Source organism: Macaca mulatta, chromosome 11 (genome assembly GCF_049350105.2).
Source record: "Macaca mulatta isolate MMU2019108-1 chromosome 11, T2T-MMU8v2.0, whole genome shotgun sequence".
Classification (NCBI taxonomy): domain Eukaryota; kingdom Metazoa; phylum Chordata; class Mammalia; order Primates; family Cercopithecidae; genus Macaca; species Macaca mulatta.
The window spans coordinates 126,730,568-126,757,626 of NC_133416.1; the positions used below are offsets into that span (position 1 = coordinate 126,730,568).

The 27,059-nt window shown below is 43.6% G+C and overlaps 1 protein-coding gene and 1 long non-coding RNA gene across 4 annotated transcripts in view; one reads left to right on the plus strand and one right to left on the minus strand.

Annotated features, from left to right (window-relative positions):
- Positions 1-27,059, plus strand: part of CCDC60 (coiled-coil domain containing 60) — a 205,132-nt gene that overhangs the window by 113,173 nt on the left and 64,900 nt on the right. The window contains exons 3-4 of the mRNA XM_028829958.2: positions 18,865-19,035; positions 25,991-26,098. Of these exons, the coding sequence (XP_028685791.2) occupies positions 18,865-19,035; positions 25,991-26,098 (279 nt within the window). The remainder of the gene's footprint in view (positions 1-18,864; positions 19,036-25,990; positions 26,099-27,059) is intronic.
- The window catches only part of LOC107001043 (uncharacterized), a 202,781-nt gene that overhangs the window by 50,526 nt on the left and 125,196 nt on the right, over positions 1-27,059 (minus strand). The window contains exons 3-4 of one of the 3 annotated variants that reach the window (XR_013401550.1): positions 15,079-15,216; positions 11,317-11,390 (exon numbers count right to left, since the gene is read on the minus strand). The exons of the other annotated variants lie outside the window; for them this stretch is intronic. This is a non-coding gene — a long non-coding RNA (uncharacterized LOC107001043). The remainder of the gene's footprint in view (positions 1-11,316; positions 11,391-15,078; positions 15,217-27,059) is intronic. 3 annotated transcript variants of the gene reach the window in all.

Here is a 27,059-nt window from a genome sequence, read left to right on the forward strand (position 1 = left end):
TCACTCTGTCACCCAGGCTGGAGTCCAGTGACATGATCTCGGCTCACTGCAACCTCCACCTCCCTGGTTCAAGCAATTCCCCTGCCTCAGCCTCCAGAGTAGCTGGGATTACAGGCATGCACCATCATGCCCAGCTAATTTTATTTTGTATTTTTAGTAGAAACGGGGTTTCACCATGTTGGCCAGACTGATCTTGAACTCCTGAACTCAGGCAATCCACCCACCTCGGCCTCCCAAAGTTCTGGGATTACAGGCATGAGCCACTGCACCCAGCCAGAACTTGGCTTTTTAACTGACATTCATGTATATCCCACTTTGGCCTAAACCCTTAGATTTGGTTGTAATTTACTATTATCAGCAGTGTCTTCCTGTGAAACATCCTGTGTGTTCACAGGCTGTGATATGGTATCTTCAGATTCTTCTTTCCATTTTTTATCCTCCCCTCTTCCCTCCTCCTCTTCTTCCATCGTCATTTTCTTTAATGAAATTCTGAGATAGAGATTAAATCAAAGAAGAATTAAGAAAAGAAAACCACCTAAAATAATTAGAAGGTTTCTGCATGTCATTTCTTATCCAGCAAAGCAGAGGTTAATTCCTGGGCCCCTTAGCTTAATAAATTTCATTACTTACATGATAACCAAGCATTTGTCCTACCACCACTAGGCACAGTGGACTCACAGACCTTTGTGAATTACTTCATAATGCAATTCACTAAATCCCAAAGTAATTGTAATCTAATTAGACTGTTCTTCCCATCAACCCCAGAGAAGAGAACCTCCCAGGCTCACCACTTGAACTAAGTGCCACTTCCCAGAAGCCTGTGGGGCTTACAGCCACACCACCATCCAGGTCGTGTGCAAAGCGAAAAAGTTGTACCAGAAGGCATTCATGGTGACGACAACAATGAAGAGGAAGAAGCATTAGAAAGAGGGGACAGAGGAGGAGAGGAGAAGGAGGAGAAAGAAGAGGAAGAGGAGGAGGAGGAGGAGGAGGAGAAGGATAAGGGAAAGGAGAAGGAGAAGTCAATGATGATGATTTGATGATTGTTACGATGATGATGATGATGATGATGATGATGATGATGACGAAAAATAAGAAGAAAAAAATGATGATGTTACCATGTATTGAACAGCTCCAATGTGCTAGGCACCATACTAATTGCCTCTCATATATAATTTTCAACAATGTCCCATGATGGGTATCAATGTATCCAAATTTTACAGGTGAGGAAAGGGCATCTCAAAGAGGTAAAATGACTCACAGACATTGAGTGATAAGGAAATCAAGGCCAGTTAAACCTAGAACAGACCATTTCCAAAGCCAGTATATTTTTCTCATGTAATACTTTGGAATCAGCCTGCCTGTATTTAAATTCCAGTGCCACCTATTACCAACCCTATGGTCAGACTATTTGACCTCTTTGAGCCTTAGTTTCCTCATCAGCAAAATGGGGATAATACTATTTACTTCACAGGATGTTGTGAGAGTTTGATGAGATAATGCATATAAAGTGCTTAGCTCAGTGCCTCACTCAAGTGCATCACTATAGAGAGAAACCTCCTGTTTCTCCCTAACTGCAACCACCGCCTCCTCTCCCAGCCCTCATTTCTTACAGGCTCAGACTCACCTGGTGCCTATTTATCAGCTGCCCTGGACACCCTCAGTGGAGACTCTCCCAGGCTAAATTCTCCTGACAGAGTTTCATGTTTCTAAGTTTCCTTGTCACTATCCAATTATCTAAATCAGCCTCTCTCAATATCTTTTTCTGGTCCATGGCCATTGATTTAGCCAAGGACAATAGCATTTTAAATGTGTGAATTGTGATAGGTTGGTCAAGAAAAAAGAAAGAGGCAGAGAAAGAGATATTGTCTGTTGGCACTGTATTCAGCTGCATGGTAGCAGAGCCCTGAAATCACTATGGCTTAAACAAAATAAAGAATTACCTCCCTCCCATAAAAAGGGTTTACATATAGACGAAGGTGATCTAGAACTGGTATGGCAGCTTCCTGGTCATCCAGTACCTGGGTTCCTTCTAGGTTTTATCCACCGTCCTCCGTATTTACTTCCATCTGCCGGAATTCCTCATGCTCAGAAAATGGCTGCTGGAGCAGCAACCATTATTGCCAAGTTTCAGGCAACAGAAAGGAACTGAAAAAGGGGCTAACGGGCAAATGTTACCCAGCTTGCCAATTTCCTTTAAAGAATTTTCCCAGAAGCCTCTCCAAATGACTTCCACTTGTACCTCATTGGCCTAGCCTATCTGGAAAGGCAGCTGAGGAACATAGCTTTTGTTTGTTGTGGTTGTTGTTTGATTTTGCTTTGCTTTGTTGGTTTTTAATCTAGGCATATTAATACCCAAGATAACATGGTCTGTTACTAAAGAAACTAGGCAAGTTGATACTTGGTAGGCAACTGGCACTTTATGTCATTGGGAGCAATAGAGAGAAGTAGGGAAGGAAAACCAAGCACTGATAGCCTTCTACATGCCAGAGTCCAGTTCAAGGAGCCCATAGACTAGTAGGAAAGGCAGACAAGTCAAAAAACAATCACCACGTAGTGTGCTGAGTGCAATAATAGGAAGTACATAGGCACAAGGAGCTGTGGGTGCACTTGACCTAGCCTGGAACTGAGAGGAGAGAAGGGGAGAGGTATTGAATGACCAACAGTTGATAGTTTTACCCAAACGTTGAAGGACAAATAGAAATCAAGCCAAGTGAAGACAGTGGAGAAGGTGCTGCAGAGAGAAAGAAAAGCATGTGCAGGTGGGGCACAGTGGTTCATGCTTATAATCCTAAATCTTTGGGAGGCCAAGGAAGGAGGATCATTTGAGCTCAGGAGTTTGAGGCTGCAGTGAGCTATGATGGCACCACTGCACTCCAGTATGGACAACAGATCAAGACCCTGCCTCTGAAAAAGAAAGAAAGAAAGAAGGAAGGGAGGGAGGGAGAGAGGGAGGGAGGGAGGGAGGGAGGGAGGGAGGGAGGGAGGAAGGAAGGAGAAGGAAGGAAGGAAGGAAGGAGAAGGAAGGAAAGAAAGAAGGAGGGAGGAAGGAAGGAGAAGGAAAGAGAAAGAAAGAAAGAAAGAAAGAAAGAAAGAAAGAAAGAAAGAAAGAAAGAAAGAAAGAAAGAAAGAAAGAAAGAAAGAAAGGAAGGAAGGAAGGAAGGAAGGAAGGAAGGAAGGAAGGAGGGAGGGAGGGAGGGAGGGAAGGAGAAGGAAGGAAAGAAAGAGAGAAGGAGGGAGGAAGGAAGGAGAGAAAGAAAGAAAGAGAGAGAAAGAAAGAGAGAGAAAGAAAGAAAGCAAAAGAAAGAAAAAGAAAGAAAAGAAAGGAAAGAAAGGAAAGAAAGAAAGAAAGAAAGAAAGAAAGAAAGAAAGAAAGAAAGAAAGAAAGAAAGAAAGAAAGAAGGAAGGAAAGAAAGAAAGAAAGAAAAAGAAAAAGAAAGAAAGAAAGAAAGAAAGAAAGAAAGAAAGAAAGAAAGAAAGAAAGAAAGAAAGAAAGAAAGGAAGGAAGGAAGGAAGGAAGGAAGGAAGGAAGGAAGAAAAAGAAAAGCATGTGCAATTTCAAGGGGGTAGAGAGATATGCAAAGGAATGGCAGGGCGACTGGTTATAGACAAATCCCAGATCTTAGAGGACATTGCTAGGAGGAGAAGGAAGGACACAGGACTTCACCCTGAGAACAGTAGGAAGCCATTAGAGGATTTTGAGCATTAAGTAGGAATGATGAGATTTGCCTTTTCAAAAAAGCCCTGGGGCAGCCAAGTGGCCAATAGGAAGGAAAAGACCTGGTGGGAAACTATCTAAAGTAAACGATGGTTTCTGACTAGGGTGGTAGCAACAGGAAGAGAGTCAACTAATATTCAGAAAACAGAGTTGACATCACTTCATGATCAATTAACTGGATATGAAAGGGGTCAAAAGACACAAATGTTACAGGACCCCAACACTTACTGGGGTTTCTGCACTATAGTCCCTTCATGGTCATTAGAAAGATGTTACAGGAAAGGGGTCCCAATCCAGACCCCAAGAGAGGGTTCTTGAATCTTGCACAAGAAAGAATTCAGGGAGAGTCCATAGCGTAAAGTGAAAGCAAGTTTATTAATAAAGTAAAGGAATAAAAGTAAAGCCCCAAGGGCTACTGGTTGCCCATTTTTATGGTTATTTCCTGATGATATGCTAAACAAGGGGTGGATTATTGATGCCTCCCCTTTTCAGACCATGTAGGGTAACTTCCTGACATTGCCATGGCATCGGTAAACTGTCATGGTGCTGATGGGAGTGTAGCAGTGAGGACGACCAGAGGTCACTCTTCCATCTTGGTTTTGGTAAGATTTAGCTGGCTTCTTTACTGCAACCTGTTTTATCAGCAAGGTCTTTATGACTTGTATTTTGTGCCTACCTCCTATCTCATCCTGTGACTTAGAATGCTTTAACCATCTGGGAATGCAGCCCAGTAGGTCTCAGCATCATTTTACCTAGCCCCATTCAAGATGGAGTTGCTCTGGTTTATACACCTCTGACACAAGCAATCTTCCTGTTCTACATTTGGAACAAACTCGTTTTTGCCACCCTAGAGTGATTTCTGAACAGCACACACTCCCTTGGCCAAAGAAACACTTTAAGTTCTTTCAACTCAAACGGAAGTCTGCTAGGTATGTAGCAGGACAAGCCACAGACAAAACCCCTCAGACACCGAGTTAAAGAAGGAAGGGCTTATTCAGCCAGGAGCTTCGGCAAGACTCACGTCTCCAACAACCGAGCTCCCTGAGTGAGCAATTCCTGTCCTTTTTAAGGGCTCACAGCTCTAAGGGGGTCCACCTGAGAGGGTCGTGATCCATTGAGCAAGCAGTAGGTATGTGACTGGGGGCTGCATGCACCAGTAATTAGAATGGAACAGAACACGACAGGGATTTTCACAGTGCTTTTCTATACAATGTCTATAATCTATAGATAACATAACCGATTAGGTCAGGGGTCGATCTTTAACTACCAGGCCCAGGGTGTGGCGACAGGCTGTTTGCTTGTGGATTTCATTTCCGCCTTTCAGTTTTTACTTCTTTCTTTGGAGGCAGAAATTGGGCATAAGACAATATGAGGGGTGGTCTCCTCCCTTAGGTGCATGTGTGCACTTTGCTCAGACCCAAGAATTTTGCAAAAATGCCGGAGAGGATAAAACTGAAGCAACTAAAGGAACTTCTCCTCCATTGAGAGTCAAATTTTCTGGGCCATTATAAAAGTCCCAGTAGCATCTTTCTTCCATCTGATTTATGATCAAAAAGAACCCATTAACGGGTCTTTGTCTTTGGGCTGAGTCATTCAAAAAGGAGAGAAATCCATCTGAAACTTGATCTGAGAGGTGAAATCCTGACTCAGCAAATTTCCCATTGTTGGACATTACAATTAGCAAATGACCCAGGGATGGTAAGGAGATGTTTGGATGTGATTTAATAAGAATGTGGTTGCAATAAGCACTCAGAATATGTTTGCAATCAATTTGCTGTATACACAATATGCTACCAGAGCAATCTTTTGTGTATGTAGTTGACCTTTATCTCTGGCAATCTTGTCCTATAAAGAAGAGTGAAATCCTCCATTGCAAATCATTAGCACTCAGGAAATGGCTTTAATTTGCATGCTGACAAAGATATTAACTTGGTGGTGGGCAGGGGGAGAATAATACAACACGTCCTTTTGTCTGAAAGGCAGTCCAAAATCTGTGTTGTGACTACAGTTGACTGAAGTTCAATTACTGTAATAAATGTATTCCAAATTTCATCTCAATTGTATTTGCATTTTAATGAATGATTCTCACCTTCTTGTCAATTTGGCAGCCAGGCTAGATTTATTAAGTTATTGTATAAACAGGGCATTCTAATGCAGGAATTTAAATGCAAAATATTTGCTTGGTGCTTTTGAACTGGGGCTGCGTTATTAATTTACCTCTATGGGTTGCCTGAAAATTCAAGAACTTAAGGATGGTGTTTCAGATTTCTTCATTCCATCATTTTTGCCCTCTCCTCCTCCGAAATCAATATGTCTGGGTGGGCTGACAGAGCAAGGCCTGAGCCAGCCAGATGAAGTGGGCTCCCCAAGCCTCCAGCCTCAACCAACTGGGAACAAACTGATTTATTTGCTATTATTTGAAAACAGTAAAATTTGTTAAGTGAAAATTTCCCATGTAGGCAATTCACTTCTGCAAGAGCAGGACATCCCTGAAATCGGATTGCCAAGAGTGTTTGTTCATCTTAATGTCATTCTGCCTTTCCCATCAAAGCACTCCTGGCTTTATAGCCCCATATTTCTCGTAGGCAGAGACGGAAAATGTAAGTGAAAACCAGCTGGATGTAGAGCCATAATAGCATTAAAAGTTTTTGTTTTTGTTTTTGTTTTTTAAAGTACATCTGGGCCGTTAGTTTTTAACGCAGTGATTTGTGGTAGTTAATCCCATGCCCCCCATAATAGAAAGGTTGAACATGAGTTTCCCTCACCGCCTCCCAAATCTTCAATACTCTGCAGCTTCTTGTGAGGTTCCTGAGAAGAGGGCTGGGAAGGTCTGTTTTAGGTGATGTTCAATCCTAGTCTCCTTTAGGGCCCTTGGGAGGGAGGCGATTCAGGTAATGGGAGATGTATTCCAGCAGAGTGCCCTCAAGATAAGAATGTCCAATAGAGAGATTTTTTTTTTTTTTTTTTGAGATGGAGTCTCACTCTGTCACCCAGGCTGGAGTGCAATGGCGTGATCTCGGCTCACAGTAACCTCCACCTCCCAGGTTCCAGCGATTCTCTTGCCTCAGTCCTCTGAGTAGCTGGAATTAAAGGTGCCCACCACCATGCCTGGCTAATTTTTTGTATTTTTAGTAGAGATGGGGTTTCACCATGTTGGTCAGGCTGGTCTTGAACTCCTGACCTCAGGTAATACAGCCCACTCGGCCTCCCAAAGTGCTGGGATTACAGGCGTGAGCCACCATGCCCGGCCGAGGGATTCTTAAAGAACTTCTGAGATTAATTGATTGCTAGCATGTGGCCAAGTTTTAGTTCAGACTTGCAGGAAGGGGACCCAGCCTTCTAGTAGAGCCAACTGGAAGATTTTTTTTCTGGAAAGAGTTCCTTTCAATAGAGGGAAAAGGTATCTAGACAAGTGCATCTCAAACTTCAATGTGTGCATGAATTACCCGAGGATCCTGTTAAAATGAAGATTCTGATTCAAGAGGTCTGGGGTGGGGCCCAAGATTCTGCAATTCTAACCCAAACTGCCTTTGCAAAAATTATGACAGTGAGAAAAATCTGACGTAGGAAAATTATGACAATAAAAGAAATCTGACCTGATTCCATCTTGCTTCTACTCTCCAAGATGCCCTTCTTCATTCCTGGGGATAGATCTAGGTAACCACAGTAGGAATTTAGTTTAACTTTAAAACAAAGATGATTTGGAAAACTAGCAAATTAGCCACAAGATGAGAAATTATGGCTCCGGAGTCATGCAGCCAGAGGCCACAAGATTCCTAACCGCCCCAATTGCTCCTATAGATAACAACTCTATTGTAAAACCTAAGCCTGGTGTTCAAGGTATTTTACAGACCCTGCACTCTGAGGGCCCTGCTTGCGCTACCCAGACCAGTAAACTGGTTCATTTGGTCTTGTGCCTCCCAACCAGGAACTGACTCAGTGCAAGAAGTTAAGCTTCAACTCCCTATGGTTTCATCCTGGACCCAACCAATTAGCATTCCCCATTCTTTAGCCCCTGCCCACCAAGCTGTCATTAAGAAATCCTAGACTCTGAATTTTCAGGTAGGCTGATTTGAGTAATAATAAATTACTGTGCTGTCCTTCCACTTAGCTGACTCTGCATTTATACAACTTTTTCTCTATTGCAATGCTATCTCAGTAAAGTGGCTTTATCTGTGCAGCGGGTAAGATGAACCCATGGGGCAATTGCATAACAAGCTCTCACGTGATGCTGATGCTGCTGGACCACACTTTGATTTGTAAGGAACTACATAGCATCACCTGAGGTAGGAGTGGTTGGTTAAAAGTTAACAGCCTTTTTGTAAGTCTGTTGGGCCAGCACTGTGGGTAAATCCAGTGCTCCAGAAAAGACTCTTAATCTCACAGAGAATATCAGAAAATTGCTCAGAAATTTTATCAGATTTGCCAGATACTTCTCAGAAGGAGCTGTTAATTACATCGTGCTCCAGGTCCTACTCCAGACCATCTTTCTCAGGTCTGAGGCAACTTCTTTCTTAATACTATATTTTATCATGTCTAAGAAGCACATTTTTTGCACATTTTATCATCTCTGAACTTGGAATGCAATGTACAATCATGTCTTAATTTAACTGACATGTGTTTTTGTGTTTTCTTCTTTGTGGTTCATAAAATAATGGTGCATTTTATGATGGATGATGCACCAGTCAGCTATTTTCATCATGATGCTGTGTAATAAACTGCCCCCAAACTCAGTGGCTTTCAACACATATTTCTTTCTTGCTCCAGCCTTGGCTGAGCTAGGCTAGAATTGCTGGGTTCAGAAAGGTCTGTTCCATGTCTTTCTCACTCTTCTGGGTCCAGGGAGATCATGGATTTTGTTCACATGGACCTAGCTGGGAAAGCTCATTTTATGTGTTCATTCAATTCATATCTGCAAATATCCCATCGACCAAAGGAGACGCATGTCCAAGTCCAAATTCTGGACACTGAGAAAATACATCCTAATCCTGAATGTAGGGAATGGGAGAGGAAGAGAGTATCTGCTCAATAATGACCTAATCTGCCAAGGATGGTGCTTTGAATTGGGTAAAAACATAGTCTAAAGGGGAAAAAGGTAAGCCACTTGTCTCTATCCTACAGACCTAGAGATGAAATCTGCAAAACAAACAGTCCAGAGGTACATTAACTCAAAGCCTTAAAGCTTCCTACTGAACATACCTATGCTAGGAGCATGCAATTAGAGAGACAGAAATTCTGGAATCAACCCTACTGGCTTCCAGTCTCGGCTTGGCCACATTCCAGCTGTTATGACCATCATTTACCTAATCTTTTCTCTGTTTTCTCATCTGTAAATCACTCCAACCTCTCAGGACTGTTAAGCAAGTTGACGATAATAACAACAGCTTCCCATTATGGAGCCCTATGTACTAGGCACTACAGTAAACTCATTATCTTTACTGTCTCATTTAATCCTCCCAATAGCCCTTTGAGGGAGGAGCTAATATTTTCCCCATTTGAAGATGAAGGGGTTGTGAATCAGAGAGGTTTAAAACCACCCTAAGGGAGTGAAAAAGTAGAGTCCACCCAGAGGGAGTGCCCTCTAACACCTTTGCATCGTCCACACTGCTCCTCAAGTCCAAAGGTGCTTAGAAATGGAACCTGGGCTTCCTTCCTTTAGTCTGTCTCGGCTGAGCCCTGCTGAGAATACGCCTATTGCTGCAGTAAGCATCCTTCTCTCGTCAGCTCACACACAGACTCCCATACAGAGAACATATGTCCCTTAATAAGAACAACCCACCCTCTCCCACGCACTGGTTGAGAAGAAATTGTATTGGATAGAGAGAACTTTCCATTTTATAATCTGCTTTTTCCTCCGCTTGCCTGATGCAGTTAATTATTTTACTCCCCATCGTTCCTCTTCTGATGTTAGTCAGGGGAGTTTTACATCGCGCAAAGCAGTGAGCAGGAGGCCCCGGGTGAGTGGATTTAAAGGCGAAAACTGCTCTTCCCTGCAAATAGCTCCCTTCACACAAATAGCAATAATGATGTAATCAGCAATAATGATGAAGAAAACGTAGGGAACATACAGGGAATTAAACGAGAATTTGCTAAAATATTAAGCGTTTTTAAATGGGCCTCCACAGTATCAAGGGAGCACTTCCCAAGCTCGTTGAATGAACATCCTGCAGCCTGACGTTCCCAGAATAGACTGGTGTGTCTGACATGAAGGTACAGACCCTCCCCTCAACCACATTCATCTGTCACTCGGGCCTTTCCAGAAGATCTGGCAGCTGGACATCTGACTGCCTTGCCTGAAGACGGGCTGAAATTCCACCAGAAAATACGCTTGCTAGGTTTCTCCAAGTGTCCAACAGTGTCCGCCCTGTCTCTTTCTGTGGCGTTCATTGACAAGACAAGCATTTATCGCTCTATCTGTATCCAGGGGTTTGTTACAGCCTTGACTTTTTACAGAATGCTCCCTGTACAGCTCCTCGAAGGAAGTCTCTTCCTAGTTGCAGCACCAGGAATGGCCCAGCGTCTCCTAAACAGCTTTTTAAAAATCTTACAGCCATTAGGAATCACATTAGGATTGTGTTTCCCTCTTTGCCTCAGCCACTAGGATGCCCAGGGCCACATTTGTGCACCAGATTATGTGGCACGGGTAACAAAACCCATGACAAGTAACAAAACTTGTCTTACCTGGTTTTGTTTTCTTGTTTTTCTCTGCCTTCTGTCTCACTTAAAAAAATGTTTTTGTTTCTAATTCTTTTTAGAATAAGGGCATGAATAAGTTGAAAAAAATCTCTTCCCAACTTGTTAATTACTACAAAAAAAGTAAATGACTGAGATGCAGAGGTAAAGACTGAGAATTTTTTTAGAGACAGGATTTCACTGTCACCCAGGCTGGAATGCAATGGCACGGTCATAGCTTACTGCATCCTCAAAATCCTGGGCTTAAGTGATTCTCCTGCCTCAGCCTCTCAAGTAGCTAGGACCATTGGCATATGCCACCATGCCCAACTGACTATTTCTTTATTTATTTTTGAGACAGAGTCTTGCTCTGTTGCCCAGGCTGGAGGTCAGTGACTCAGTCTCAGCTCTCTGCAACCTCCGCCTCCCAGGTTCAAGTGGTCCTCGTGCCTCAGCCTCCTGAGTAGCTGATACTGCAGGCACTTGCCACCACGCCCAGCTAATATTTGTATTTTTAGTAGAGATGGGGTTTCACCATGCTGGCCAGGCTGGTCTCGAACTCCTGACCTCAAGTGATCCACCCGCCTCCCAAAGTGCTGGGATTGCATGCGTGAGCCACCACGCCTAGCGTCAGTGCCTGTTCTGTTCTCTGCCCCTACAGACCACAGTCTGTCTTGGGACCTAACAGGTCACTCTGACAGCCTTCCAATCCATGAGAGAATCTGGACAACAGCAAACCCCTGGCACCTACCAGTCACTGATAAACCACCCAATTTAGTCCTTGACCTAGTGGCTCATGGAATCTTCAAGGTCAAGGTCCACGCTGGTGGGACTTCCCAACGGAAAGGCTGACTAGCCACATTTGGAAACATCCTGACCATCTACCAACCAGCGCAGTGCACAGCTGGGCTCTGCAGTGAACTCACCACTTGGGTTCGGACCTCAGCTCTGCTCCTTTCCAGCTCTGTGACCTTGTCTTTCCTGACCTCAGTTTCCTCATCTGCAAATGGAAGTGATAATAACAGCACCTCTAACATAGAGTCATTGTGAGGATAAATAAGTTAACACACGTGCCCAAGAATGGAGAGGTTAGGAGAGTGAGGCACAAAACTGGTAAGAAGCACTAAAGTGTACCGCAGATGCGAAATCCCGACAGTGCCTAGTTCACCTTAAAAGGGCTCTTATGTGAATGCTTTGCAGCATCTCAAGTGTACACTGGAAGCACTTGAGAAGTCTCATTGAAGTCCAGGGGCAGAGAGGGACCTCTACAGCTCTGTTCCTGTGGCCCTGCACGTGAAGATGTTAGACTGAGTTATTAGAAATGAGCTTCTTAATTTGAATGGTAAAGTCTATGGCCTCCTGGAGTAGGACCCTGGTGTAAAGCAGTTGAGAAGGAGATGCCCAGACCATCACTGTCACCTGGTTCTCCCTACCTTTCCAGTTTAGGACACAGCCCACCCTTCCTTCTTTCCTCTCTTCCTTTCTTTTTTCCTCCCTCTCTTCCTTACTTCCTCTTTCCTTCCTTCTTCCTTTTTTCTTCCATCCCTTCCTTTTTCCCTTCCTTTCTCCTTCCTTCCCTCTCCTTTCCTCTTCCTCCCTCCCTCCCTTCCATCTTTCCTTCTTTCCTTTTACAGAGAAGAACCTTTCTGTCAAACAAAAGTCTTAAGTAGAAACACTGTAAACTAAAAATAAAATCCTAAGCCCCCTCCAACCAGCTGAGTAGACGCCCTCTTGGCCAAGGGAACTCCAGAAAAACCTTAAAAACTGACTTCTTGGCCATGACAAGATGGGAGGTCAGACACACCTCATTATACTCCGTTCCTTTTGGAATTTAGACACAACGGCTGCCCAGCATTAATGTTAAAATAGAGCTCAGAAGACTGACGAAACTGACTGTTTGTGATAATAAGATACCAAATTATAAACAGGACATAAAACTCCGCTGGACAAGGGCAAAACTACAGTTCACTCTGACCCAATGTATTATGTCTTGCTCTTGCAACCCAACTCTGGCAAAATATCACATGATAATGTGCAGAAACTGCAACCTACTGGATCCTGAAATGTGTGTGCTATGGATTCAGTTGTGTCCTCCCCAAATTCACACATTGAAGTCCAACCCCCAGGAACTTCAACTTTCCTTTCTGCCGACTGCAAGTGTTTGAATAAAGTTCTTCCTCCTTTAACCAGTTACGAATTAAATAAATCTCTGAACCCACCTATGACCTGTAAGCCTCAGCTTCAAGATATTCCACCTTTTTTGGGCCAAACCAATGTAAAACCTGTAGGTACTGATTTATGACTTAGACTGTAACTTCCACTTCCCTAAAATGTATAAAACAGAGCTGCATTCTGACTGCCTCTGGGCCACTTACTCAAGGCTTCTTGGGTTTGTGTTTTCTCCAGGTCATGGCCACTCATATTGGCATAAACCTCTTTGGAATATTTTACAGAGTTTGGTTTTATTTCCATCAACAACACCAATTTCTAAAACATGCAAAGTCAATATTTTGGTAGCACACAATTATATGATGTCATATAACATTTTATTCAATGGAAACTAAACTTTTCTTGGTTTAAAATTGTACTTGCTCAGAGCCTTTGCACATGCTGTTCCCGCTACTGGAATACTCTTCCCCCTACAAGTATCTGCATGGTTTACTCCCTTACTTCTGCAAACATCACCTTCTGAGTGAGGGTTTCACTGACCATCTTTTTCTAAATGCACTGACACCCCTCATCCCTGGCAGTCACTCTTCTCACTTGCCTGCTCTGTTCTTCCGTAGCAGTTGGCATTTCGGGTACCATTTACTTCTTGGTTTTGAATCTGTCTCCATCCTCTGGAATACGAGCTTCATCAGGGCCAGAACTGTGCAGCTATTTTGTTTACTGCTGCATCCTCAACACGCAGTGCTTGGTACATAATAAGCATTCACCAAATATTTGTTGAATGGTTTCATTGAATGGTTTGATAATGGTACAGTTATTTAGGCAAACACACAAATTGGAAATTGGGATTAATCCATATAATAAAGAATCTGACTCCATTCTTGATATTTGACTACCGATAAATTTCAAGCCCCAACACTCCATCCTCACCCTCTACACCATTCCCTTCTGCCCTATATCTGGGCAAGTTGATAAGAAAGCCCAGGTGCATCCTCCTTTGATGCTGGTGGGAAGTTCAAATCATCCCCAAATGTCTCCCCCAAATACCTCACCCCCGAACTACCATAAAACCCCAAGCCACTGGCCCCTTCCTGCTCTTTCAGGCAGTTTTAAGACCTGCTTGGGAGACTTCCCTGCTCTCCCCAGAAAATCTAGTTATGTGAGTAATAAACCATTTCATATTCTCTTGGTGTGTGCACTGTGTTGAGGTAAGAGGTAGGACTCTGTACCAGAAGTGGGTCTTGGACACCAGACCAAATTGAGGACTAGCTGAAACAGGGACAGGGTGGAAGCATAAGATACGTCCATCAGTGTGCCATGTCAATTTACCATTGCCATGGTAACACTCTGGGAGTTACTGCCCCTTTCCATGGCAATGACACAATGACCCAAAAGTTACCACCTTTTCCCTAGAAATCTCTGCACAAACCATCCCTCATCTACATGGAATTAAAAGTGGGTATAAATATGACTGCAAAACTGCCCCGAGCTGCTGCTCTCAGCACACTGCCTATGGGGTGGCCCTGCTCTGCAGGAGCAGTCACGGAGCTGTAACACTGCCTCTACAATAAAGCTGTTTTCCTCTACCACCAGCTCACCCTTCATTCTTTCCTGGGTGAAGCCCCCAGGCTAAGCCCCAATTTGGGCCATGTCTGCCCTGAGTCAGTATCAGTCTTGACTTCTGAACCAAATTTTCAGTGAATGATCTGTTACAGATTGCATGTTTGTGACCCCCAACACATTCATATGTTGAAATCCTTACCTCCTCCCAATATGATATAGGAGGTGGGGCCTTTGGGAGGTGATTAGCCTCCATCTTCATGAACGGGATTAGTGCCCCTATAAAAGAGACTCTGGAGAGCTCTCCTGCTCTCTTTCCTCCATGTGAGGCTTCAGTGAGAAAATGGGTCTCCAACCTGAAAGAGGCACCTCACCAGAATCCAATCATGCTGGCACCCTGATCTTGGGCTTCCAGCCTCCAGAAATGTGAGAAATAAATTTCTGTTGTTTAAGCCACCCAGTCTGTGGTATTTTTGTAACAGCAGCCAAAGCAGACTGAATCAGAGTTCATCCCACCTCTGTAAAGTAGCATGACAATGAAAAGCAGTTGCTGTCACATCAGTCTCCCCTCCCAGGTTATCTCTGCATTTGCTTTGTTTGTGCTACACAGAGAAAAATCCTCATGTCTGAAGTTAAGAGGTCGCAAATGCTAACAGTTTTCTTTTTATCAAGTTCCCTTGCAGCTTCAGGACCCTCACTGATTCACAAGCTCGAAAGCAAAATGGAAGCATATTTTTGTTTCAAACATGAATTCCACCTCATATTAACTGCTCACATTCCTAAACTTAAAAATAAAAGCCAGGTGGCCAGGCGCGGTGGCTCACGCCTGTAATCCCAGCACTTTGGGAGGCTGAGGCGGGTGGATCACAAGATCAGGGAGTGCAAGACCAGCCTGGCCAATATAGTGAAACCTCATCTCTACTAAAAATAAAAATAAAATAAATAAAAAAATAAATTACCTGTGCGTGGTGGCACATGCCTGTAATCCCAGCTACTCAGGAGGCTGAGGCAGGAGAATTGCTTGAACCCAGGAGGTAGAGGTTGCAGTGAGCTGAGATCACACCACTACACTCCAGCCTGGGCAATAGAGCGAGACTCTATATCAAAAAATAAAAATTTAAAAAAGAAGTCAGGCAAAAGCACCTATAACTGACAATATGGCATTACTAAGTGATAACAGGTTACCCATTCATTTGCTTTTGCACAATTTTATACATAAGGAAACAGAGAGATTATTTTGTAATGACAAGAACATGAGCTGAGCAGATATGACTGATCCTTGCCTGCAACTGACTGTCTGGGATGGATAATTGACATGTGGCATAAACATTCAAAAATGTTACATGAGCTGAGAGGCAGGGTTTAAATTTAGAAAATGTTCAGTGGTAATCTTCCAGTGGCACATTCATAAAGAGCAAAAATACTGCATTTTATAGAGTCTAAACCACCGTCACATCTAAGATATGCCACTAAAAACAAAAAAAATTAAACAATGAAAAGAATTTTTTACTTAAAAAAATTTAACATAACAAAATAAAAACACGGCCAGTTAAAATAAGATGGTTCTTTCTCATCACTTAGAATTTTTATTTTGTAAAAATATTTTAGGCCAGGTACAGTGGCTCATGCTTGTAATTCCAGCATTTTGGGAGGCTGAGGCAAGAGGATCACTTGAGGCCAGGAGTTTGAGACCAGCTTGGGCAACATAGTGAAACCCCATCTCTGCAAAAATTAAATTTTTTTATAAGATTAAAAATATATATATTATTTTCTAATTTTTAAGAAAAACTCCTTTTTACCTACTTAAATAATTTCTTAATATTCCATTTATATTTTTATATTCTGTTCAAACCAAAAGGAAAACACAGGTAAAATACATTTTAGATATTCCTCAAACCTCTTCACATTCAAAGCCCAGCTCTTCAGAATCACCCTTCCACTCTGTCCTATGGAACATTTCTTAAGAGGATGCTCCTCTATTGTCTCCAGGATTTCTTCCCAGCTGCGGACCCAACTCTGAAAGCTTTTATAATGGCACTTTCTCGTTTTTTAAAACAATTTTTTGAGATGGAGTCTCGCTCTGTCACTCAGGCTGGAGTGCAATGACGTGATCTCGGCTCACTGCAACCTCCGCCTCCCGGGTTCAAGTGATTCTCCTGCCTCAGCCTCCCGAGTAGCCGGGATTACAGGCACCCGCCACCACCCTGGCTAATATTTGTATTTTCAGTAGAGACGGGGTTTCACCATGTTGGCCAGGCTGGTCTCGAACTCCTGACCTCAAGTGATCCACTCGCCCTGGCTTCCCAAAGTGCTGAGATTACAAGCATGAGCCACCGTGCCATGCCTACTTTCTTGATTTTATAAGAAAATGTCAAAGAAAAAGACTTTTCTGACTTCAAACTCCTGGTCCAATGATTTATTGCCTAGAGGGGGCGATTGTGCAGTCAGGCTACCAGGAGTATGAACCAAATTTAAACCTATAGAGGCCATGACAACTGCAAAGCAACTGCCACATGGCTGGCTGTGATTGTGAATGGTCAATGACTGTAACACGCAGTTTCACATCAAGGATGTTGAGATGTGAAAAAATGGGCATTTCAGAATTGGTGAACGGAGGCCGATACAATAGAAATGTACATAATGCATTGATTTGGTATATAACAGAATGTTTTGTGTTGTGGGTGTTGTTAATAGCTTTAAAAGCTGTTAATGAAAACTCAGACATTTGCAGATTCCTGAAGCATTTTTAGGTACAGTCCAAGCAACTCCCAAATCCAGGCTCACTTAAGAACCCAAGGCCCTGCGCCGTGTTTCCCGCCTGCACTGTCGGCTTTAGCTCTAGTCACTCTTTGGTGCTCCAGTGTTTTAAAGATAGCTATAGTTCCCTAAAGAGGCCATCATCAGACTCACCATTTTGCATTTGCACCTGATATTCCATCCACTGGTATGTCATGTCCCACTTTGTTCTGCTGGTGAATTCCGACTTAGCCCAAATACTACCTCCTCCAGAAAGCCTTCCAAGATTTCTCTAGGTTCCTATAGCCCTTTGGTACATTAGGTTGAGAGTATCTGTAGGTGTTCTTCCTCCATTACACTGTGAACTCCTTGGGAGCAAATGCTTTATCTTGTTGCTTTGTACAGCCCCAGTTCCCTGAACTGGTGCCTGGAATAGCAGGTTCTCAGCCAAGGTCAGCCAGAAGAATGAATGAATGAAACGTTATCACTTAGCTGCCACCTGTGTGATGTGATTTGAAAAATGCTGTAAAATCCCCACCTCCCACCTCCCAGAATTTTCCCCGTGGACATTTGTAAGAGTCCCCTGATGAAATGAAATGCCCTTAATGACACCTTAACTCATCTTAGCAAATAAGCAGGGGTCAACTAATCACATGAGTCTGGCCATGACAGCTGGCTGGGAATATTCCCATGCAAAACTGAGCAGAGAGAGACCAGAGGAGAGGAAGAGGCCACCCTCAAAGAGAGAAAGAAAATACGACTTTCTCCAGGAAGAGGTCTCCAGCCTCCCCCTAGTCTCAATTAGGTGTCCCCTTCCCCAAAGCCCAGAGTCCTGCCTCTCCCATTACCCTGTGCTATTACTGACTTCATGTATCTCTCTCTCTCTCTGCCCTACTAAACCATGAACCCTGAGGGACCCAATGTCTTGTTCATCACTGAATCCCCAACAGTCAGCACAATACCCAACACACGTTGGTTGCTCATTAGGAATTTGGAGAACTTGATAAAATTGAATTTGAGAACCAACATTTACATGTAGGAACAAAGTGGGCAGACAGAAAGAAACATGTAGACACCTCTGCATCAGTCCTTCTCCACCACAGGGCTGCTAACTCCAACCCCAAAGTGAAGACTGGCAAAGCGCAGGGAGGTGTGTAGCCCATCAGGGTTGAGAATGTCTTCACATCAAGCCAGCATCAAGACATCTGATTGGGAAATAGTGGCTGAGTTGGCATGAAGAGAATAATGAAGTCCCAACGTATGTTACTTGACACAGCAAGAACCCACACATTGGTACCTGAACTTCTGTAGCAGTCATGTTCACAGATGTGAGCATTTAGGCAAATCAAAGCGAGGGCAGCCTTGGCCAGGAGCCTAGGCCCTTTAGTGCCTGCTAGGCCATTGATTTTCATGGAGAAGCCCCTCTTCCGTGCCACATACTTCACAGCTGACCCCTTCCCATGCATGATGGTATCCGATCCTGCGGGCTGTGAATTGTTATGTTCACTCCATAGCACCTAGCAGAGTGCCTGGTGCTGTAAGTGGGCACTCCATAAATATTTGTTGAGTGATGGGATGATGAAGGAAATGAGGCTCAGAGAGATTCAAGGACTTGACCAGGGTCTTCAGTACAAGGTGGATCCAGAACTCAAACTCAGGTCTGGCTGAGTCTGGAAATCGACAGGTGGGAAGGCCCCTGCCCTGCAGGCACAAGGGCATGCTCAGAGATTATTGGTCCCAAGACAATAAGAGTCAACTCATCTTTTTTTTAAATTTGTGTCTCCCTCTCCTCCCTCGCTCCCTCTCTCCCTTTCCCTCCCTCTCCCTCTCTCTTGCTCTCTCTTTCTCTATTTCTACCTGTTTCTTCATCTCTATCCCTCTTTATCTCTTTTCTCTTTCTTCTCTCTCTCTTTTTCCTCTCCTCTTTCCTTCTCTCTCTCTTTCTCTCTCTCTCTCTGTCTTCCCCCACCTTCTTCCCTCTCTCCCTCTTCCTGCCTGCATGTCTCCAGCTTTTTGATCCAGTCTGTGAAGATAGGCCGTGGATATTTTGCTATTCTGAGGGAAGAGACTGCAAAGAAAAAGAAGCAACAAAAACTTCAGAAACTGAAAGAGGAAGAAAGAAATAAATTCCAGCCAGCCGAAAAGATCTCAGAAATCCAGTATGGGGACACCTTATTGAGGTAAGTGGGTGCAGTAGCTGTGGCACTGAAGGTTTTAGGAACAACCACTAAGAGTGAACCCTGCCTGGTTAGGTCGAGCGAGTGCAGCTATCTCAAAGCAGGTGCCCCTTCTCAGCCAGGCATCTAACACCTTCTTTAGTGTGACCCAACCAACCTTGATAGCCTCGCTTTCTGGTATTCGCTGGAATATCTTCCACTTATCACTAACCACCCAGCTTAAATGCTGTCCTTTCCCAATACTTCCGGGAATTCAGTCCAACCATCTGCACCCATTTGCACTCCAGGTCCCCATAATACGTGTTTATATGCTAGTTTGTTTTATTCCACATCAGTATCTCTTTTCCATACCTTCAACTGCAGCCCCAGGGCCTGGCTCATTGTCCACAGAAAGCAGGTGCACAAAAATTGCCTCCTTTTTTTTTTTTTTTTTTTAAGACAGAGTCTAGCTCTGTCACCCAGGCTGGAGTGCAGTGGCGAGATCTCAGCTCACTGCAACCTCCGCCTCCCGGGTTTAAGCGATTCTCTTGCCTCAGCATCCCAAGTAGCTGGGGTTACAAGTGCCCACCACCAGGCCTGGCTAATTTTTTTTTTGTATTTTTAGTAGAGACAGGGTTTCACTGTGTTGGCCAGGCTGGTCTCGAACTCCTGACCTTGTGATCTGCTCGCCTCAGCCTCCCAAAGTGCTGGGATTACAACAGTGAGCCACCGCGCCCAGCCTCCTTTTTTTGTAAAGGACTTTCCCCTCGTTGGAAAAGGACTATCAACAGATTGGTCCACTATGAAATGCTCATGCATATAATAATAGTAATAACAACAATAACAATAAATACAACCATATTGATGTTTACTGTGTGCTTTATGCACACCTATTTGGCTAAATTTCAAAACATTCCTGAGATAGGTGCTACCATTGGCCCCATTTTAGAGATGGAGAAATGAGGCTTAGAAGTTAACTAATCTCCCCCAAGGTCAGTATTAGAAAGCAGCTCTGAGTCCCAAACTCAGTGGCATCAAAATCCATCGACTGCACCATTTGGCATGGACAAAGTCCTGGGATACTGTGAGCTTGTGCAGACTGAATGAGGCACAAACCAAGGAAGAAAAGAAGTGCCAAAGCAGCCAGGGAGGAAATGCAGGGTAGAAAAATGGCCTGCAGCTATAGCCACTCTCCTGTGAGAGCAGCTGTTGCAACCCTAGCTACACATTAGAATCATCTGGCAAGTTTTTCAAAACACCACTTTCCAGGCCAGTTGCATTAGGCTCTCTAATGTACATTAGCTTTTCATACATTAATTTTTTTTATTTAAATAGTTTTTGGGGAACAGGTGGTGTTTGGTTACATAAATAAGTTCTCCAGTGGTGATTTCTGAGATTATGGTACACCCATCACCCAAGTAGTGTACACTGTACCCAATGTGTAGTCTTTTATCCCTCACCCTCCTCCCGCTCTTCCCCTGGGAGTCCCCAAAGTCCATTATATCATTCATATGTCTTTGCATCCTCATAGCTTAGCTCCCACTTATAAGTGAGAATATACGATGTTTGGTTTTCCATTCCTGAGTTACTTCATTTAGAATAATGGTCTCCAACTCCATCCAGGTTGCTGCAAATGCCATTATTCTGTTTCTTTTTATGGCTGAGTAGTATTCCATGGTGTATATATACACCACATTTTCTTTATCCACTTGTTGATTGATGAGTATTTGGATTGGTTCTATATTTTTGCAATTGTGAATTGTGCTGCTATAAACACGCATGTGTAAGTGTCTTTTTCAGACAATGACTTCTTTTCCTCTGGGTATATACCGAGTAGGGGGGTTGGTGGATCAAATGGTAGCTCTGCTTTTTGTTCTTTAAGGAATCTCCATACTGTTTTCCACAGTGTTTGTACTAGTTTACGTTCTGGAAAAAAAGTGCTCACCATCGCTAATTATCAGGGAAATGCAAATCAAAACCACAACGCAATACCACCTTACTCCTGCAAAGAACCGCCATAATAAAAAAAAGTAACAGACGTTGGCTTGGATATTCATAGAATTTTTTTAAGTTCCCCTAAGTGAGTCCAGTGTGAAGCCACGGTTGAGAGCCATTATGCTAAGGCTGCCTTCAGGAATCTAAACTGCCAGGTCATTTGCTGAAAATGAAATGGAAGCCACGACAGACACCCCCTTTCCTCCGCACTATTTCCCAAATTCTGTTCTTCAGAATGTTAATTTAGAGAATGTGAATATGTGCTTCTTATAAACAAGGGTCCTGCCAATGGAATCGTATAATATGTGACCCTTCTGTGTCTGGCTTATTTCACTGATAGTGCATTTGAGGTTCATCCTCAACAGACAGCAGATTGGTGGTTGCCAGAGGCTGGGGGCAGGGGGAATGGGAAGTGACCAGATGGGTCTGGGGTCCACCTTTTGGGAGTGATGAAAATGTTTTGTAACAAGAGGCGATGGTTGTACAACATGGTGCAATGTACTAAATACCACTAAATTCTCCTCTTTAAAACAGTTAACTTTATGTTCTGTGACTTTCGTCTTAATAAATTTTTTCTTCAGGCCGGGCATGGTGGCTCACGCCTATAATCCCAGCACTTAGGGAGGCTGAGGCAGGAAGATCACTTGAGCCCAGGAGTTCAAGACCAGCTTGGGCAACATAGAGATTCCATCTCTATTTAAGGAAAAAAAGAAAAACATATATAATTTTTTTCAAAAGGAACAAGGGTTCTTGTCGGTGAGACCTGGGGTATCAAGTCAGAGAAGAACTGGACCTCTTGAAAGCCCAAGGTTCCAGGTGATGGATGAGAACCCAGACTGCAAGACCTCATGGAACTGGTATATCTCCAGTCACCTCCCCTTGAATCATGGCTGTTGGGATCCCAGAATACTGTGAAAAGGTCTCCTCCTTGATCCTCATTGGTGTAGACCCTGGGATCGGCACAAATTGTACCTTCCTGACCGAACTCTATGGCACCCATAGAGTCTGATACTCCTAGTGACAGACTGGCAGCCTTTCCCTGGAATAAAGAGAAGGCATGAACTCACAGTTCTTTTTTCAGGCGCTGTGCTCAGATTGACAGGCAAACCCAACAGGCACTGGGGAAAGAGGGTGTTTATGAAAGACACTCCTGTGCCTGTTTAAACGACTCGGGTGTCATGTTCCACTTGTTTGGATGGAGTTTTTCATCCATGGTCGTAGAATGCAGTTCTCCCCTCTCCGATCCATGTTTCAGTGTGTGAGACATGGTTTATTTAAAGTTTAATAAGTTTAAATATGCATGAGATCACTCCTCTTGTAGACTTTGGTCTGGTTGTGTCTTATCTGGTAGGTTCTATAAGCTATACAAGGATGGTTATTTTATTAAAATAAAACTGGAAGTCATTATGGCAATGTAGCCATCAAATGCATGGGTGGGAGGGTGTTATAAAGTAGCATTAGGAGATTGTCTATATCCAGACAGGGTAGTGGTGGTGAAGTACACAAGCCTTGGAACCAGTTAGGACTTCCCGCATACAACTGTTTAACTTTGAACAGATCCCTGTACCTCTCTGAGTCTCCTTTTCTTCACGTACACAAATAAATGGTACCAAACTCTCTAGATTAATTAATTAATTATGAGGATTAAATGAAATGATACTTAGCCTAGAGCCTATGTATAAGACATGCTCAGTAATTGTTCCTACTATGACGCAGTAAAGTGAGTTTGAGCTCTCTGAGCCTCAGTTACCTAAAATCCTTAAATGTATGGCTAAAAATCTTAATTTCCACGAAAGCTAAAAAGCATCTCACATCTAACAGCAATGCTTCTATAGATAAAATTCCTATCACAAAAGTGTAAAAAATACAAGTGTTCATTTATAAATACTTTTTAAACAAAGTATTTGATCTTGTGCATCATAAAAGCAAAAGAATTATTTTCTCCCATCTGGATCTAAGACCATAGAATACATTGTTTTAGACAAAAATTTTAAGTCTGACAAACTATGCAGGGGAAAAAAAAATCAAGCACGTCCTCAAAGATTTCTGCCTGCAAGCAGTCTCTCCCACTGTGCTCAGTGACCTCATTTTTCAGTTGCAGATTCAGCTGAAAAGGTGGGAAAAAATGACGGGTAGAATTTGTTTTATTATTGTGGCTGAGAGAAGACATAAAACCAGATATTAGGAATGTAAAAGCTGGGTTAATTTCCACATATCCTAAACCACTGGAAGCATGGTTGAGCCAGTAAGAAAAGGTCACAGCAATGTATTTGCTTGTGTTTTTCTCAGCTCTAGGGTTGACTAAAGAGTCAGTGGAAGTGAACATTGGAGGACCTAGATTCTGGTCCTAATTTTTGTTAACTTTGTGATCCCAGAATTATCCTCAAATTCCCAGAAGGAAGATATACCCCTAACTTATGTCCCAGTATCATCTCCACTGGCCGCCTCCATCCCATTCCCCATGCTAAGCCCCAAGCTAAGTGATCTTTTCAAAATATAAATTGCACGCAGCTTAACACCCTCCGTGGTTGCCATTCCCTGCAGGGTAAACACAAAAGTCTGAGCAGGGGTTCCAAGGCCCTGGATGGTCTAGCCTGTGGCTTGCCTCTCCAGCCCCAGCTCATAGCCTCCTCTTACTCACTCTACCCCAGCCCCACTCTCCTACTTTCTTAGTCATGACATGGCCTCCTCTGCAGAGTCTTTACACATGCTGTTCCCTCTGGCTGGAAGGTCTTTCCCTCCTCCATTTACCCAGTTAATTTCCATTCAACCTTCAGATTTCAGCTCAACATTTACTTCTGCTACAGTTACTATTGCCATGAACACCCACTCTAAAACTTATTAACTCAGGATAATCAGAACTGCTTTCTCTCATAAATCTGCAATTTGAGTAAGGCTCAGAGGGGCAGCTCAAAGGACCCATTTCCAAGACAGCTCACTCACATGGGTGGCAAGTTATATTTGGCTGTCAGTTTGTGAACTCGGTTCCTTTCCCTGTGGGCCTCCTCACAGGCTGCCAGCTTCCCCACAGCATGGCAGCTGAATGCTGAGTGAGCATCCCAGGACACAGGGAGGAGAGGTTGCCTGGTGCCCGGAATCACATTACTTCTGACACATTCTATTAGGTCAGCTGGTGACAGAGCCAAATGAACATAGACCTACCTCTCGATTGGAGAAGTTTCAAAGAATTTAGGGGATATGTTTTGAAATTTCCACAACTTCCTCAAGGAACTACAGTATTCCCTGGCTTCCATTTCAGTCAAATTTACTATTCTAGGCTATTAAAGCACTTTCTCTTGGAACACTTATCACAACTGTGTGTTTGGTTATGCCCATCTCCCTCACTAGAATCTAAACTTCAGAAGAGGAGAGGCTGGATCTGTTTCATGCATTGCTGTATTGGCAAGCCCCCAGCTCAGAGAAGAGGTTCAATAATTATTGGTAGAAATGAATGAATCAAGGAACCTGTCAATGATCCAATCAATGAAAGTACTTAGACTGTGGCTCAGAAACTAAAAGGCCTTCAGGTAACAGGCAGATGGCATGAATTAGAAAGAAAGGCAGAGAGTGAGAACCGGGGATGCTTGTGTTTGGGGTAACTCAGGAAGCACACACCTCATTCAAAGCTGTCTGTGGCCCATCCTTCTTGTCAGTGGAAACACAGGCCCCGAGTGGCCAGAGCTTTCCATTTTTTGAAGGCCAAAGTTTTTCCATTTTTATGTGACATCTCCCAATTTTAAAATATAGACAATTGATTCAATTACACACACACACACACACACACACACACACACACACACACACAGAGACTGACAGTGAGAGAGAGAGAGAGAGACAGAGAAAGACAGACAGACAGAGACAGAGAGAAAAAAAAGAGTGGATTAATTAAAATATGTCTGTGGGCTGAATTTGGCCATGGACAAAAAAATATATACCATAAAGCCAGGAGCGATGTCTCACGCCTGTAATCCCAGCACTTTGGGAGGCCAAGGCAGGTGGATCACTTGAGGATAGGAGTTCAAGACCAGCCTAGCCAACACAGCAAAACTCCATCTCTACTTAAGAAATATAAAAAATTAGCCAGGCATGGTGGCACATGCCTGTAATCCCAGCTACTCAGGAGGCTGAGGCACGAGAATCGCTTGAACCTAGGAGGCAGAGGTTGCAGTGAGCCAAGATCACACCACTACACTCCAGCCTGGGTGACAGTGAGATTCTCTCTCAAACTATATGTATCATATGACTCAAGCATGACAACAACCCCCCCCCCAAAAAAAAACACCCTATTTTCTATAATGGAAATGATTTGCTCTGCTCTAATGGTGGAAGAAAAAACACCTAAATATGGTATTAAATTGCTGTTTATAGAACACAGCTGAAAGTATACCTTGTCTGGCCCTTGAAGCAAACATTTCCAACCCTAGTGTAATATACAAGTATACCACATGATTTATCTTGTTTATTCTCTTGGCTCTTCTAGCAGATTATATACTCCATGGGGGCAGTGACTGCTTTTTTTTTTCTTTTTGAGATGGAGTCTCGCTCTCTCACCCAGGCTGGAGTGCGATGGCGCGATCTCAGCTCACTGCAACCTCTGCCTCCCACGTTCAAGCGATTCTCCTGCCTCAGCCTCCCGAGTAGCTGGGACTACAGGCGCCCGCCACCCTGCCCAGCTGTTTTTGTATTTTTAGTAGAGATGGGGTTTCACCCTGTTAGCCAGGATGGTCTCAATCTCCTGACCGCCTCGGCCTCCCAAAGTGCTGGGATTACAGGGAGTGAGCCACTGCGCCTGACTGAGGGCAGGGACTTTTATATGCTCTGTTAAGGAACTGCATCTGAAACCCTCATCCCTCCAGCAGGAATTATTTGCCTGATACACAGTAAGTGCCCAGTTATATCTGCCAAATAGACCGTGGCAAGAGAAGAAGGTGTTCAAAGCTACTTATCATTGTTCACTTTGTTTCTCTGTCTGCTTGTCCTTCAGCACATATGATGATGAGAAGCTGAAGATGCTGGGAGCTAGAGTCACACGTCGCCCGTTCACTCCCGTCCACAGCTGCATCATTTCTCCCTCGCTACCCGAGGCTCACGTGTAAGCAGTCTCGCCTCTGGCTCATTTGCTTTGCTAGCTTATAAATTGTAGCCGAACTGAAATGACTCAATGAGCTGTCATGTCGGGAGCTGTTCCTTTGTCCTCTTGAAAGGGACATGGAGCCTGGAGCTGGCAAAGCTATTTGGCATATAAAAATAACAGAAAGTAGACACAGTGGTTTACAGCTAAGTGGCAAATCAGCTGGGACTGAGTCATTTCAATTCTTACCAAGCCAGACGCTCTAATGTCAAACAGTTTGCAAAGCCTGATAAAATCTGTCTACAGCCCTCGTCGAGTGTGTGTGAGAACATCTCAGCCTGTGCTCAGGGGACACGTTTTCCCCAAGATTCAAGGAGCTGTTTCCTGGAGAAGCCCCTCCAGTTTTCTGACCCGAGGCATGAACTCATCATTGCATGGTGCAACAGGAGCTAATCATCCTTCCAAAGAACACTCTTGCTTTCTAAAATCTTGACATCTTGTTCCCCTTGTGTCTATTCCAAATCTCAAGCCCAACTTTTTCTTTTTCAACAGTTAGCACTTTTCAGCTGGAAGATTTCAGGCACAGGGATACAAGCTTTTGACTTTAGGGCAGGGCTTTTTAGCCTTGACACGGCTGACATTTTGAGAGAAATAATTAATTCTTTGTTGTGAAAGGCTGTCCTGTGTATTGTAGGATGTTTAGCCACATCCATGGCCTCTACCCACTAGATACCAGTGGTGACAACCAAAAATGTCTCCAGACATTATCAAATGTCCCCTGGGAGCAAAAGTGCATGAGCCCCCACCCCACATCACACACACACACAGACCCACACACTCCACGTTGAGAACCACCACTTTAGGGCAATGGATTCATTTAGAGCTGTGATACAATGATTACAGACTTCTCTGTCTGCTCATTTGTCAAATATTTATTAGGCTCCTACAGTGTTCGCAGTGATAATGGCCACTCCTCATCACT